This window comes from Heloderma suspectum, chromosome 1 (genome assembly GCF_057233095.1).
Source record: "Heloderma suspectum isolate Gila_16-S chromosome 1, 16-S_ref, whole genome shotgun sequence".
NCBI classification, from domain to species: Eukaryota; Metazoa; Chordata; class Lepidosauria; order Squamata; family Helodermatidae; genus Heloderma; species Heloderma suspectum.
Genome location: NC_139458.1, coordinates 274,645,568 through 274,658,674, shown reverse-complemented (window position 1 = coordinate 274,658,674; position 13,107 = coordinate 274,645,568). Strand labels below are relative to the sequence as shown.

Genomic DNA, 13,107 nt, shown 5'->3' with positions numbered 1-13,107 from the left:
CCTTTTGGAAGAGAAAGAATCGTGGCAGGCAGTTTTCGTGGTCCTACAACCTCCGCAGCTCCAGTACTTGGAAGCTCTTCCTCTTTCCTTCCCGACTGCGACGAGCAGAGGAAAGCGGCCGCGACTACTGGCAACCGCGGAACCAAAGTGCTGGAGGTTTCGTTTCCCGCCCGGCTGTTCCCGCGAGCGCGCCGACACGGCTGGGTGGTTGCCATGGCTCGGCCGTGATGATTGGCAGCAGCCTGGGCGGGAGCTCGCGATGGAGGAAGAGGAGACGGTGAGGTTGGGGCGCGGCCCGGGGTCTCTTGGGCGGTTGGGCAGGCAGTTTTCAAGGCGGAGTGGGAGTGAGGTGGAGCATAGGGCAGAGCATGGGTAGATTTAGGAGAGAGGAGGCCCTGACTAGGGTATCAAGAAGAGTTGGGGCTGTGGCTCAATGGTAGAGCCCATGTTTTGCATGCAAAGGTCCCAGGTTCAGTCCCTGGCATCTCCAGATAGGACTAGGAAAGATTCCTGCCCGAAAGCCTGGGGAGCCGCTGCCAGTCCACAGTACTGGGTTAGATGGACCAATGGTCTGACGTAGTATCAGGCAGCTTCCTATCTTCCTAACGGTGTAGAGCATGGGTCGGCAACTTGTGGCCCTCCAGATGTTTGGCCTACAGCTCCCATCAGCCCTAGCTAGCTAGCCAATGGAGAGGTATTATGGGAGTTGTAGGCCAAAGCATGGAGAGGCAAAAGTTGCCCACTATCTAGTATAGTTGCCCACCATTTGGAGGGAGCAGGTGTGTATGTGGGTCTGGTTTAGGGTTCCTATCTTATTGTTTAGCAGGTCTCTTGTGTATTTAGCAGCTGTATCAGAGATAGAAATTCAACAGGCTAAGTGTTATTTTTCCTTCACCATGCTAGGAAAGCTTCACCTATTGAATGTTATGCCTGCCATGCAGCTGTTAAAAATTAAGGAGCTCTTGGGAGGGGAAATGTGGTTTGACAGGGGTGAGTATGTGTAGTGGGAGATACTTAACCGTTTCTTCCAAGGAAGTAGCGCAGTGTAACTATTTGCTACTTTAGGTTTTTTTCTCTCAAGCGTTTGGGTTTTCAACCCACCATGCAATGTCATTATACCAAATTTTACATTAGAAGAAAATGATAGATTTTATACATATACATTCAAAAGTTGTTAGGTGCTGAAGTACCGAAGGTAAATAAATTAGGTGTCTAAAAGCACGATCCTATGAATATTATTATTTATGCAGAAGTAAGCCCTACTGTGTTCAGTTGGACTTATTCCTTGGTAAACGTGCATAGAATTGTAGCATGATCCTATAGGTGCAATCCTATGCGCACTTACTGAGGAGTAAGTCACACTGATCATAGTGGTGCTTAATTCCAAGTAAGGATACATTATTTTTAACATAATGATATTTAAATTGATACTATGCAATCCATACATTTTGGTTAAATAAGATAGTTCACTGCCATGTATTGTAATACTTTACCTCCTAAATTGTATTACCATGACATTTTATAGCATTGTGCATCTTTTGGAAAGAACAGACTGCCCATGTTCACATTCACATTCACATTCTGATTTTATTTTATTTTTAGAGAGACTACAATGAACCTTGTGTAGCATGTTCTGCTGTCAGCTGGGGCGTTACTGAAGAAGGCAAATATTATTGCAGATCTTGCCACACTGTCATAGAAGTAAGTTATCAACCCTGCTGTCCTTTCTTTCTTTACTCCCATACTCCCCTCAGTTTTCACTGTAAACCTTTCATTCAGGGGTGGGGAATCTGTGACCCTCCACAAGTTGTTGGACTCCAGCTCCCATCAGCCTCAGCCCATATGGTTAGTAGTCAGGGATGATGGGCATTCTAGTCTAACAACATCTGGAGGGCTACAGATTCTGCATTTATTTAAAGATGAAGTGCATTAATATGATATAGGCCTTTCTTAAATACTGTGGGCATGATCCAGCCCTATTGGTTGCAGCTAGTCTCATGGACCAATTAGTAGCCCTGCATGTGTATTACCATCAAAAAATTTATCCAGGTACTTGAGGAACTCAGAAGAGCATTGTAATGGTTGTTGGGGTTTCTCTTCCAAATGTAAGTCTGCATCCATGTCAGCTCTACACAGAGAGGCCTCCTTACCTGAAAAAATCTCTGTCGCTCAATGGGGGCACGTGTAAAAAGACTGGAGGCTTCTGGGACTTTTGTTTAGTTAATCTTATATGCTTTCAAAACTGTCTTGCAGAGGACTAGAGAAGTTTTAACTGGTGATGTTACTTCAAATGCCAGGGCACAGTCTATCTCTAGAGGATTTAAAAAAAAGAACAAATTTGGTAAGTTTTCTTTTTTGCCAATCTGTTGTAAAAACAAACACGGACCATTTATTTTTCCCACCACATGCATCTAGAGCAGAACAGCCTTAGTACAAGGTCACCTCACCCATTATGCTGTGCTCATTAGTGTTCGTTTTTTGTTTTTTGTTTACAGGAGCGAGCTATACAGTCCATAGGACGCAGGGATATTAAAGTTCTGAAAATCCCAGTTTTAGTTTTTAAAAAACCAGAGTTTCTAGTCCTAATGGTTTCAGAGACGCACTTGGAAATAGAATGTCAGAAAAAAATCAAGGACTCCTGAAATCTTTTCAAGAGCTGACCAACTTTTCATAATAATTGAGGATAACAGTTTCAGAATTATAATGCTGTCAGATAAATGCATCAGGGTGGCTGTAGGAAGATATCTATACATAATAATTTGAATGTTAGTTTTTTGGTTTATTTGATTTGTAGCCCACCTTTCTATCAAGAAAAATAGCACTCAAGGTGGTACTCAAAAATGGCAGTCAGTATTATCTTCATAAATTTATAAAGAATGATAAATGTATTCAGACAAAATGTGCAAATTAGCTCTGGCTTCTCCAGATTAAGGGGTGCAATCCTATGCATGTTTAGACAGAAAAAAATCCTACAACTCCTGGCATTCCCCAGCCAGCCATGCTGATCTGAGAGATCAGATCTGGCTTTTGGATCTGAATAGGTTTCCCCACTCTTGCTTCACAGAGAGAGTAGATTGAGGATATTCCAACCTCTGTTAATCACTTTCAACTTGTGGCACATTTTAGGGTATAACGGGCTTTACATCCCTTACAACATTAATGTAAGTGGGTTGAACTGAGAGTTACCCAAGCCCATCCAGTAAATCTAATGGCAAAGCATCCTGTTTCTGTCATGTCCAATCTAAACACTCCATCTATACTCATCTGTAATATTTAAGGACACAAGCAGAAGGGATTGTGCTCAGAGCACTGATCTTCCTATCGTGCACTCATCTGTGCCTTCACTTTAAAAAGCAACAACACACACACATACTATCACCACATCCTGTGTGTTAATTTCAGTGAGTGTGCTGTCATACATTATCAAAGTAGCAAACAACTGTTGAGGGAGCCCTGTTCATTTGACTGTGTAGAGGTAGTCCATGCTGCTCTGAGGGCAGCCTGTGCTCTCCATATATGCTGGTGCTGCAGTTAAGGCAGGACTTTGACCAATACCCATATTGACCAATTTAACTATCCTCCACTATTCCAGGTCTTTTTTTCTTTCTTTTTTTTACTGCCAGCAGGGCTGAGTTTCCTGCTGATAGGGAATGGGAAGGAGCAGGAAAGGATAGAGTTTGTGTAACTCAGGAGTGGGCAACTTTTGGTCCTCTAGATGTCTTGGCTACAACTCCTATGATCCCTCACCATGCTGGTTAGAGCTGGTGGAAGTTGTGGGCCAAAGCATCTGGAGGGCTACAAGTTGCCCACTTCTGGTATAATTGATTGCAGGGAGCTAGTTTAGCGACCATTTCTGGCTCCTGTCCAGTAGCCCACATCCCAGAACTAGAACAAAAGATATTTCCAGAGGTAGGTCTGTACTAGATTCAGTACTAGATTCAGGGGACTGGAAACAAAGCCCTATGAAGAGAGACTGAAAGAACTGGGCATGTTTAGCCTTGAGAAGAGAAGACTGAGGGGAGATATGATAGCACTCTTCAAGTACTTGACAGGTTGTCACAGAGAAGAAGGCCAGGATCTCTTCTTGATCATCCCAGAGTGCAGGACACGGAATAATGGGCTCAAGTTACAGGAAGCCAGATTCTGGCTGAACATCAGGAAAAACTTCCTGACTGTTAGAGCAATACGACAATGGAACCAATTACCTAGGGAGGTGATGGGCACTCCCACACTGGAGGCATTCAAGATGAGGCTGGACAGCCATCTGTCAGGGATGCTCTGACTTGGATTCCTGCATTGAGCAGGGGGTTGGACTCGATGGCCTTGTAGGCCCCTTCCAACCCTACTATTCTATGATTCTATGATTCTAGATGTCATTGGACAGAGCAGTTTATGTGACGAAAAATTGTTTGGATAAGATTACTAGTCTCTCATGTCTGGTTAGGTAGAGACTAATTGATTAACAGTGCAGTCCTGCATTCAATAGATCTTGCTCCCTAGTAAATATGTTTAGGATTGCAACCTAAAATTCCTAATTGGTATAATTTTGGCTTGGATAAACATCAACGATTAACAATAACATTCCATTTTCCAATTTTTTTTAGATAAAGGTTGGGAATGGTATGTCTGTGAAGGCTTTCAATACATTCTCTGGAAGCAAGCTGAAGCTCTGCAGTCTTTAGGAGTTTCTTCGCAGATGAAGGTACATTGACTTACTCAACACAGTGGCTTCGTTTACACATACTAGGACAAGCTGGAGCACGCCTTCGGCTTGTGCACTCCCACCTTCCTCCTCTGGTAGAGGAATTTGAAAGCTTTCACTTCTGTTTTAGATTTAACTGCATCTTATTGCAATGTCTTAACTCAGACGAACTGTGGTTAATTTTAACAATTGATGTTTTGTTGGAACAAGCACAAACCATAGTTAAGATTTGTTGTTCAGTCATTAAGTCATGTCCGACTCTTCGTGACCCCATGGACCATAGCACGCAACCTCAGTAAAATAGAAGTGGAAGTTTCCATTTTCCTGAGAGGGGATGGGGGAGTATGTGAGTCCGAGCTTTGCTGCAGCTTGTCCTTGTAATGCTAAACCTTGCTTTAGTATTATGTGTGAATGCTGCCATTCTGGTGAATGCCTAGCACTGAATTGTAAACTTCAGTGGACAGTGAAGCCAATTAGGACCATTGTGCATAATTTACATGTTGCTCAATGAAGTTGCATTTGTTTCCACGCTTGCTGTTTACAGGTCCTTCCTCAAGATTGTGGTTTTATTGTAGGATATTGCATTTTCCAAATATCCATTTGAACCTGAGAAAACGTGAGACTTTTCCCAAATAGTGCATTTGCTGCTATTATGGTTGCAATATGGAATGTGATTGTATGAGTGCTTTGAGAATTCTATTTCTTCTTTTTAATTAAAATATATTGAGAGGTTATAGTGTGCACCTCTGCTTCTACCCAGTCTCATGCTCAGCTATGAATGCTTTAAAAAGTGTTAATGCTTCTTATTTTTTGCAGTTAAGGCTGTATGTTTCTCCTCTCCTATGCTAAAAATTCATGTTTTAAAATATTTAAGAAGCAAATAGCCCAGGTATTCTTCTGGCAGCAGAGTTATTTCCCCTACATCAGTGTTGTGTGGATGGATGGAATACCCTGCTATTGCCACTGAGTGATACTCCTGTAAGCACTTATACAAAGACTAAATTGTGTTTGGGCATGCTTTGACTAATAGGTTTCATGGTTTCCATCACAACCATGGGCTTGTCTTAATATCTGGACCTACACATGCAGGACACATACATGATCTGTTTATTGCTTGTCAGGATAAAGGTGATCTGTGGATAGGAAAGTTTGAAGAAACCCCATTGTGATGGACAGATCAATACCTAATGGAGTTTAGATCTGCTCGAACTCTTAACCCCTGCAGGGGTGGGGGACCTGTTAAATTGGTCCACCCTCAGAGATTAATAGCTCAAACGGATTTCTTGCCACTAGAGCTGGTGTTCCTTTCAAAGCTCTGGTTGATCTGTGGGATGGAAAGATGACTAGGGCAGTTGACACGATCGCTCCCAAACACTCTCCTGAGGTGCAGAACATGGGCTGCTCAGTTTTTCAAGGAGTTGAGAGCAACAAAGTGAGTTGGGCAGGCAACTAGAACGACAGTGGTGGAAAACTCAGGCCAAATCCCACCCTGGTTAAAGCCAATTTTTCTCCTGCGGTGCTTAGCCGATATGAGACTTGGAGGCACCGTTCTGCAGTGGTTCCAGTGCTATTTGGCTGCATGTTCCCAGAAGGTAATACTGGGGGACTGCTGCTCAGCACCTTGGCTGTTAGCCTTTGGGGTTCCTTAGGACATTGATTTGTCCCTCATGCTTTATAAAACCTATATGATGTTGCTGGGAGAGATCATTCAGAGTTTTGGGGTCGGGTATCATCATTACATTGATGATACCCAGCTCAAATCATGCTAATGAGGCTGTGGAAGTCAGTGACTGTGAGCTACTGTGTGGATGCAGTTCTGGATGTGGGTTAACAAACTGAGGCTCAGCCATACAGGATGAAGGTCTTGTTGGTCAGTAGGCAGGTCAACCTGGGATTGGGAGTTCAGAATGGGGTAGCATTCCCTCTGAAGCACCAGGTATGCAGTTTGGGGGTGCTCTTGGATCCAGCACTGCTACCAGAGGTTCAGGTGATGGTGATAGCCGGGGTGCCTTTGCCCAGTTCTGGCTGGTGTGCCAGCTGTTCCTCTTTCTTTCTAGGAAAGGTGGATCTGGCCACAGTGACCCATTCCTCAAAAATCTCACATTTAGATTACTGTAACATGCTTTATAGGGACTGTGCTTGAAAAGGATATGTGGAGAGCTGTGTGTTTCCTTACTGAGGTTGCAGTAAGATGACCTGACTGAGCATACCATGTTGTGATGCTCCTGCCCCTTTGATACTTCCATAAGTATTGTCAGGAGGAACATTGTGTATAGCACAACATGATACTATAATTAGCACATTACCTGATTTGGCTAAGTGGAGGTAAGGAGAAGGCATGCCTGTTTGCTTGAGTGACTTTTTTGTAAATATGGGAACTTATATTCAGGGGCTGTTAAGTTGCCTATGTATGCTTATATCTTATTATATCAAAACTGATTTAATAAAATGGTGTTTTTATTTGTCTATATAAATAACCGTATGTGGAATCATCTTTGTTTCCTGATGTTCATCATATGGGACTATACTGGTGAATTTGTCATATCTTTTTAATCAAAATTTTTTTTTTCATATTAAAGGGAAAAAATTAACTGTAGATTTATCCCAAATGAAATGTTCAGAAACTGGGCTTCTATAATCAACTTACCTGGAAATCTGTAAAATGTTTGTGACTAAGAATGTATCCATTAAACTCCAATTATAAAACATTTTCCAGAATACATGAATCAGGAAAATAGGGGCAGTATCCAGTGCTGCCTGTGCGCCAGTGGGACATGCCATCAGTGCAGCTGGAAGCTAGCACTTCCTAAAGCAACCAGAAACAAGCCAAAATGCTTGTTTCTGGAATGTAACAGGTCAGCAGAACCCACAGAAGGGTCCTGTTTTGCTGACCCGTCCTGTTATGGAAACTAGAGTTTCCAGCGTTGCTCTAGGAAGCACTGGCTTCCCATTGTGCCATAATTAGTGGAGGTGCACATTAGTGGATTAGTGGAGGCGCACAGGCAGCATAGGATACTGCCCTATATTTGAGTCCCTAAAATGTGTGTGTAATACATGTAAAATTCTGGGTGAATACTTGTTTGTTCTTATCAGGATGAAGTTCTGTCTAATTTCTGGAGAAGATACCTTCAGAAGAGCAAGCAAGCTTATTGTGACAAGCCTCTCAGTGGTGTTAGTCATGATACTTTACCAGTAAGTATGAAGTTCAGAGCTGGTGAATAACCATCTTTTCTACATTGATATGGTTCAAGAGCATTTATGCACCTAACTTTGCACCTAACCTATAAATAAATACTTATATTGTGGCAGTGCTCAAAACCCATATTTATGCTATGAACCTCAACTCACTGAATACACTGCTTTTTTGATATCTCTGTGCTTTACTGACACGGAGATGAAGAGCCGATAAACAAAACTGTAACTATTTCCAGAATAGTAGCATTGTTAGTCTGTTGAAGCAAAAACAACTGTGTCTTGTAGCACCTTAAAGACTAACAGATGTTATTAGGGCCTAACATTTTGTGGACTGGCTCCTATTTCATTAGATGCAACTGATGAAAGCTTATACTAAGTAGGCTATTAGTAACTTTGAAATATACATAGCATTTAAAACTGTTTACTTGAGATTGATGTTGTGTATAAATATTATGCTGTTTTAGCTATCTTTGTGGCATTAAATCCAGGAGATGGAGCCAAATATGCTATTTTTCAGAAACCATATTTTGAAAATGTGGGCAACAATATGTTATGCTTGGTGGGTTGGTTCAGACAGCATTACAGAGTGTTGCTTTGGGTTTATGTGCACTTTCTCCCACATAGGAAGTAAGATCTGATATGGCCCAATACTGGGTTCCTCTAACCCACACTATCTTAACTAAGATTTGGCTCAGGGTTGATAGTAGGTTCAGGGCAAACCTCATGTCAGACCAACCTCAGTGAGAGTAGATGGGAAGAGGGCTTTAGAAAGGTACACGTGATCCTGCGGTCACTATCTGAACCAGCCCAGTGATTTAGTACAAGATACTGTCCAGGTTTGGAAGATTATGGGGGTAAAAGAAGCCATTGTGGCTTCTCCCCCACGTGTGCCACGTGCATGACTGTAATTTGCATAATTACTTGAGCTGCAGCATAGGTTGCCATGTTGTCCGAACCCAGTGTGTGGCATGGTAGGAGTGACTTTGTACCCACCCTACAACCCACGACGTACAGTAGGGTTTGTAGGGTGGGATGAAGCAACCCCCGCCGCCACCCCTGCCATGCCACGTGCCAGGTTTGGAACACCCACTGTATGTAGATGTGTATCTTGTGACTGCATGAGAAAATTTATTTATTTATTAAATTTATTAATCGCCCATCTGGCCAGTCGCACAGCCACTCTGGGCGATGTACAAAGTATATAATAGAACAGTTTAAAACAATACAATTCTACAGTAAAAACACCATATTTCTAAAAATCCTCTAACCCACTCCAAATGCCTGCCTGAACAATCACGTTTTTAATGTGCGGCGGAAGCTCTTTAAAGAGGGAGCATGGCAGAGTTCCCTAGGGAGGGAGTTCCACAGAGTGAGGGCCACCACAGAGAAGGCCCTCTCCCTCATCCCCACCAGTCTAGCTGTCCTGGCTGATGGGACAGAGAGAAGGCCATCCAAGGCTGATCTTGTTAAGCGGCCTGCCTGGTGTTGCTGGAGGCGCACCTTAACATGGGCTTAATGTCCATGGCCATGTCAAGGAGGCGCTTCTTAACATGGGCTTAATGTCCCAAGAAAACTGTGACTACGGAGATGGTAGATTGGTTGTGAATCTGTTGGTATGAGAGAAGTCAAGTCTTACTTACAGATGATTTGTGTGTTGAATTATCTTTGCTATTGTGCTCCTTCTTTTTGAGATGAAATCACTCCCCCCCCTCCAGCTTGTATAATTCTTGAATATTTATATTGTTACTCATTAAAGTTAACTGACTTTTTGTCTGGTAAAGTTAGTTTTAACAAAAAGAGAAATCCTGTTGAAAATGTAACTTTATGTATAAAAGCTGTGCAGTTGGAGTCCGACACCATTGTTTTATTTATTTTGAAACAGATGCAGAGTACAGACACTGAAGAGGAGCTAGATATTACTAAACTTCTTGGCTTGACTTCCTCTGCAACTGATACAGATATGGCATCTGAATCTAGCATCGGAGGAGTTTCTTCTAGCAAGACATCAGGTAAGAATAAATGTACCTTGGGCTGTTCACTTTTTAATCTAATTAGTTTAGATATGAAAAGACCATATTGCTTGGTTGCTCTGGGTGAGTAAAAGGCATATCTGGCTGACTAATGTATATAACAATCCCAGAAAACATTGATTTTAGTCATAATCTTAAAAAAAATGTAGCCTCCTTGGCCTCAGTGAAAATTCTGAAAGCGTGGTAGTATTAACCTGTTCTGAATGTATCGCCAATTCATGGATTAAACAACTCATAAATTGGCAGGAGTGAGCAAGTCCACTGCCTCCTGCCCGCTTACCCCTTCTGCTTTGTATCTGCTTTCTGAAAAAGACCAGGAACACCCCATTCCTGAGTTGTTAGTCGTGATGTCTGAACCCAGCACTCTGGGTTGTCGAGGGTTAAACATCCCAGAGTTTTAACTCCTCCCCCCCATAGGTTCAAACTCTGGATTGTTTAACACGCTCACGTGTTTGCACTCAGCCCCAGCAACCCATGGGTTAAAAAACCTATGGGTTGTCGTTACATGCGAACCAGGCCATTGTGTGTCCTAAGTGCATGTCTAGTTGCAGATGCTGCAGTGACATGTATCTTAGGATAGAGCAAGGCTGCTGCAATCATGAGGCTGAACAAGAGCTGGAGAATTTGGCGCTGAAGAAGGATTAAGTGCTTGGTAGGGTGTGGGAGAGTAGGCATATGAGCAACTAGTGCGGAAACTGATATTCTGTAAAGTTGAGATGGGGGAATCGTTTCTGTAGCTGAACCAGTGCTGAAGCAAAGATCAATGGGTGTTGGGGGCTCCTTCTTGGAAAAGAAGATTTTACAGGAGCATTTTATGGCACATAATGGCACCTGGAGGTGTGGTCTACTATACTTTTTTGTAGAACTAGTGTGAATACATGTCCTTTTTAATAAGGCTCATGTAGGCTGGGGTTGCGTGATCAGCAAGGGAAACCATGCAGTATGGCTTGTTTCCTCCGCCCGTGCCTGCCATTTGCTTAATTACCTGTGCCATGGTGTGGGTTACCATGTTGTCCAAACGTAGCTTAGTGGGGCTGCCTTCTAACCCACCCCACAACCCATGGCTTGTAGTAGGGGTTGTGAGATTGGTTAGAAGCTACCTCCGTCGTGCACTGGGTTCGGACATCATGGCAATCTGCGACATGACGCGGGTAATTAAGCAAATGCTGCGCGCGTGAGCGGCAGCGGGGAGGAAAACAACCCATACTGCGTGGTTTCCTTAACTTATGCATGGGTAGCCGGAATAATTTAATCAATAGGATTAACAAATGGTAGTTGATAAGGCAGAGATGTGGAAACTGTTTGTGTCTCATGCCTGTTCTTTATCGTGCAAGTCCTGGCAGCATCCTGTGCAAAAGCCATTGACACTGTGCAGTCTCTCTTGCTTTGAATAAATTTTTCAAAGAGCATCTGTGTTCTAAAAGAGGCTTGTGCAGGTGAGCAGTAATGGGACAGAAATTAAATATGATTCCTCAAACTTCAGAGCTACATATTTTACCATATTGCTAATGGCTGACAAATGGGAGCTTCAGATCTGTTTCTGTAACAATTGGGTATTATGGGATGCTTGGGTTTTTTAGATGTTTATCTGTACTGACTGTCAGGTGATTGTTCTCCAAGTTGGCAGGTTGAAACCTTCCATTTGATGCAGTATATAGACATTGTTTGGGAAGCCTATTAAAATTGTAGGTTGTTATGACATGTCTTAAATTGTATGTTGTGTTAGGTTTAATGCTGACTGTCTAATATGCCCTGCATAATCTAGAACAAATAAAATGAAAAGCTGCTGTATTAACATGATGGCTACGAATAGAACACAAGGATTATTGTAAATCAGACTGAATGTGGAGTTAGCAATAGAATTTCTATCATTGGTGCTCTTGAGACACAGCCTATACATGAAAAAGGTAAAACTGATGACTGAAAGGATTAACTGAGGTTCATACCTTTTGTTCTGTGACTCATGTATATACAATAGTCATTCAAAAGAGCTCCTGTGTTTCCTTCTAAGTTTTTCGAAGCCACGCACTGAAGCGTGTTTTTTGAGTAACTATTTTGAGTCGCTTTGTTTAGAGCCAGTAAAGGCAAAGTAATACCACTGCTGCTATTAATAGCTATAATGCATCAGTGTCCACACAATCTTGTAGGAAATGTTAGATTTTGGGAAGGCAAGCCAACACAATGCCATCAGGATTTTGTAATGCATTTGCATGTAACATTTTGCTAGGTCCTTAATAGAAAGTTACCTGCATACAGGGTACAGTTGGTGTAACATCTATTTTTTCCTCAATTATTCACATTGGGGCTTGACTAAGCACCTCAAAAGAAACAAGAGAGAACCAGCTTGGCTTATTGTGCGGCATAAAATCTGAGTCTCTAAGGAGTAATAGCTGCTGATTTACAGTGACTCTCTTTTAATGCTGCAGAAGAAAAAAGCAGTTATTGTATTCTCCCAGCCTTGTGGCTGAGTTTTTGTATTTCATTGATTAAACTTTTCCTACATCACTTTTAAATGTATTAAGTATTAAGTGAACTTTTATGCTGTGGCGTTCCTTCTATTGTTTGAGTAATAAATCTTACATTCTTCTTAGGTGGTCCATGTTTACATTATTTTTAACCTAATATAAGCTTAACTTGTATGGAACATTTGTATTTTAATTAAAGCTACTTATTCACTTAATTATTTGCTTTAATCTTTAAAGATTACATCAGTTCCTTTGCTGTCCTCCTGGCTATGCTGAGAAGTGAAATCTTTTGTAGAGATTTAATCTGCTGATATGCTCACATACACCTTTTGAGCCCACTCTAATTTGTGGTTTTGGCAGCTTTCTTTATCCTTTCGTTCTGCATTTCTCATCTGTCTAGTTAGGAAAATTCCTATGTTGGTGTGATGAGATTAGCGAATAAGATTTGGGGAAAAAAAAAGACCCCAATTCCAAACACATTAAAGTTTTCACTTACATCACAGAAAGGGGTAACCAAAGTAATCAAAGGGCTGGAGCAACTCCCATATGAGGAAAGGTTACGATGTTGGAGCTCTTTAGCTTAGAAAAAAGGCGAGTGCAGGAGACCTGATAGAGGTGTATAAAATTAGGGATGTGGAGAAACTTGATAGGGAGAAGTTTTTCTTCTTCTCTCATAATCCTAGAACCTGGGGTAATCCCATGAAACTGAATGGTG

General features: G+C 42.0%; 1 protein-coding gene across 2 annotated transcripts in view; it reads left to right on the top strand.

The window, feature by feature from the left end:
- Window positions 1–210: 210 nt before the first annotated feature.
- Window positions 211–13,107, top strand: part of TAF1B (TATA-box binding protein associated factor, RNA polymerase I subunit B) — a 40,051-nt gene continuing 27,154 nt past the window's right edge. The window contains exons 1-6 of one of the 2 annotated variants that reach the window (XM_084826662.1): window positions 211–277; window positions 1,603–1,701; window positions 2,254–2,341; window positions 4,605–4,702; window positions 7,796–7,894; window positions 9,780–9,906. In XM_084826662.1, coding sequence (XP_084682788.1) covers window positions 260–277; window positions 1,603–1,701; window positions 2,254–2,341; window positions 4,605–4,702; window positions 7,796–7,894; window positions 9,780–9,906 — 529 coding nt within the window. In that variant the 5' untranslated portion in view covers window positions 211–259. The remainder of the gene's footprint in view (window positions 278–1,602; window positions 1,702–2,253; window positions 2,342–4,604; window positions 4,703–7,795; window positions 7,895–9,779; window positions 9,907–13,107) is intronic. The other variant, XM_084826663.1, reaches the window with a different exon arrangement.